This window comes from Aptenodytes forsteri, unplaced genomic scaffold, assembly GCF_000699145.1.
Source record: "Aptenodytes forsteri isolate BGI_AS27 unplaced genomic scaffold, ASM69914v1 C13831385, whole genome shotgun sequence".
Classification (NCBI taxonomy): Eukaryota; Metazoa; Chordata; class Aves; order Sphenisciformes; family Spheniscidae; genus Aptenodytes; species Aptenodytes forsteri.
In genome coordinates, this window is record NW_008804429.1 from 1 (window position 1) to 3,276 (window position 3,276).

At 43.4% G+C, this 3,276-nt stretch overlaps 1 protein-coding gene across 1 annotated transcript; it reads right to left on the reverse strand.

Annotated features, from left to right (window-relative positions):
* Positions 1–3: 3 nt before the first annotated feature.
* LOC103907188 (olfactory receptor 6B1-like) lies at positions 4–885 on the reverse strand (the record flags this gene model as incomplete). The annotated part of the gene is made up of 1 exon (XM_009289301.1): positions 4–885. A coding segment is annotated over exon 1 (882 nt), but the record flags the coding sequence as incomplete, so codon positions are not given.
* Between the last annotated feature and the right edge of the window lie 2,391 nt (positions 886–3,276).

Below are 3,276 nucleotides of genomic sequence, written 5' to 3' on the forward strand. Positions count from 1 at the left end.
CTGGTTCCTCAGACAGTAAATGAAGGGGTTTAGGATGGGAGTGACAATAGTGTACACAGCTGACACAAGCTTATTCAAGTCGAAAGGGTCGATCTTCTTGGGCCGGGCATACATGAAGAGGGTGGCTGAGAAGAAAATGGTGACCACAGTTAGGTGGGAAGAACACGTGGAGAAGGCTTTCTTCTTACTCTGGGTATTGGGGATGTGCAGGATTGTCATGACAATTAATAGGTAGGAGACAATAGTGATGAAGAGGGGAACAAGCAGTATGAATAAGGCCAACACAAAGTCCACCATCTCTGCCAGTGACGTATCAGTGCAGGCGAGGTTCAGCACAGGGCTAACATCACAGAAAAAATGGTTGATAACATGGGGACCGCAAAAGTTCAGCTGAGAGATGAAGGAAATCTTGATCAAAGACACAGTGAACCCGCTGAACCAGGAGACAACTACCAGGTATAGGCACATTTGGTACGTCATCGTGACCGGATAGCGCAATGGTTGACAGATGGCCACATAGCGGTCGTATGCCATTGCAGAGAGAAGGACACACTCAGTGCACATGAAGGAGCTGAAGAAAAACAGTTGGGTCATGCATCCCACAAAGGAAATACTCCTGTCTTCAGCAATAAAATTTGCCAAGAGTTTAGGGATAGTGACTGAGACGTACCAGACCTCAATGAAGGAGAGGTGACCAAGGAAAAAATACATGGGTTTGCAGAGCTCACAGTTTGTCTTGATCAGGGCAATGATGACCACATTCTCCAAAACAGTTAAAATGTAGGTCAGCAGAAATACTATGGAGAGCAGTACATGCAAGTCCGGTAGGGCTGGGAATCCTAGCAAGAGGAACACGTGGCCCTGAGTGGAATTCTTCTCCTCCATGCGGAGGAGTGCAGAGCTGAGCCTTGGAGATTAAACATAGACCCGGAAAAAAGAAAGCAGAATATGAGGCAGTTAAAAGTTAAACAAAAATTCCAATCCCTAGACGGGATTTGTCTGACTAAGCTTTAGATGCTTGCCTTACAGGTTCCCCTTTCAGTCAATGGAAAGAAACAGGCAGTTCATCTGACCTACTGACACCTACCTTAGGATGACATATACTGCATCAAAAGTGCAGGTCTGGTAAAGACAAGGGAAACGTAGATGACTAGTACAGGAATAGGCACCCAAGCAGAAGCCATTTAGAGTACATTCTGATGAATCCCACCCCCGATTTCTATGTTCATCTTTATTCTAGTTGTTTACTAAATCTTTGGTCAAATTTTCAAAGGCGTTAATGGGAGCTAGAAAAACTAAGCATCTAGCCTTTTGGATTCAGGTGTCTCAGAACTGTGATCCTGAAGTTAGTGGAAAGTAAGAGGTGGGCATCCTCTACCACTACTTTTGCCTGTTGAAACAGTTTGCATATGGAATGTACGGGTTTTTTGAAACAGGAACATTTACAAGAATTGGTACGTTGTTATGAGGCAATGTTAAAACTATATTGACGGACCATTTCCTAGGAAAATGAGAAATTCAAGTAAGTGATTTCAGCCTGGGGAGAAAAAAATAATTAATGACACAGAAATTCTGGTTCCTGGATATTGACCACAGGTGGCTGACTTCTGAAACATTCCTTTATAAAACATCGTTGAAACATTTGAGAAGTTCATGAACTGGGTTTACACGCCAGCAAACATGACCATGTCCTAGATTAAATCCAGGATTTTCCTTAAATCATCCAGAAGCAGACCCTACATCTGTCTTCAGGTGGGATGACTCATTATCAAGAGGTGCCCAGCTCTGTCGTTAATCACAGAAAACGGAACTGGCTAGATGTTAGACACCAGACGCCAAGGAAGAAGGATCCTGTCCTTGATAACTTACTCTCATTTAACTACAATAAGATCTGGACACCTAGCGCCTTATGGTCCTCGACAACCAGCCTTTCTATGATTTTGCCATGGTGATAGATAAAAGTAATAGATTTTCTATTACTGTTGATGTTTACGTTAGCCTTGCTGTTTTGTTGCTCAATTTAAGAGTCCTGTTTGTGGGTTTGGTTTTTTCCCCCACATATTTTTAAGATGGTAATCACAAGTGTTATAGGCCAAGCTTTGTATCTAGGACTTCATTTAGGCACAAATATTAGCTACCCAAAGTCAGGCTGCCCAAACCAAAGTTTACTCTTTGTTCTTATAAAACAGACAATAGGCTCCTGATCTTGATGTTGGCCAGGTGCTGCACGCACTGCTCCCTGCCACAGCTATTGCTACACACGCTGACCGTGCCTGGCTAATGTGACAAGAGGGATGGGATTCATCAACCCTAAGGTAGACATCCAGCTTCTAGGCATCTAACTCAAACCTAGCACTTTACGCCTCCTCTATAGTCTATAGAGGGCACTAGGCACAACCAGTGGGAGATTCATCTCCTCCTAATATAGGTGTCTAGATAAGGACAGACGTGTCACATCCTAGGAGATGACCTCCGCTGATGACAAAGGGCATCTAGAGCACTGATTCACATGTAGTCGTTCTCATGTGGACACCGGAATTCCACCCTTGCTTCTTCGCTTAGGGCAATATTGTTACGAACTTCTGTTATCTTAGGCAATCACATCAAAGGAAGTGTTAAAAGAATCTTTTCAGGAAAGAGTAGGAATGCGAAGAAATGGATCAAATCAATATTCTGTTTCTGACTTTCTGTTGCAATCCCTGCCCTGCCACTTCTCTCTCTTCTCTGGGCTCTCACATCACTTCTCTCTTTCGTATACCTTCTCTCTCTTTCCCTCCTATTTATCTCTCATCCACTGCAATTTTTAGACATTTGTCTTACAAGCTACCTTTTTAACATTTCCAAGTAGCATAATTTCTAACTGCAAGAAAAGAGAACCACCCGCCCAGATCTCCAGGATATTGTTTAAAAAAACAAATGCACCTTTTCATAAGCCTCTCTTTCAAGTAAGAGACTATAAAGTGTCAATGACTTAATTATAAAACAAAAGGAAACATTGACTCTGTGGAAGTGTGAAACAGAGGAGTGCAAGATCCGGGGAGGGAATAAGAAGCAACAGCGTAGTACAGACCCCGGACTCAGGAGAGCAGACTTCAGCATATTCAGGAAACGGGCTTGGCTAAGCAGGCAACACACAATGGGGCTCCAACGCAAAAAGGCGGCATACAGGAGACGGAAACAAAGCAGGGATTTAGAAACTGCAAAGCAGGGATTTAGAAGCACTTTCCAGGGATATGGGCATTGGGTTAGGAAAGCCAAAGCTCAGCTGGAGTTCAG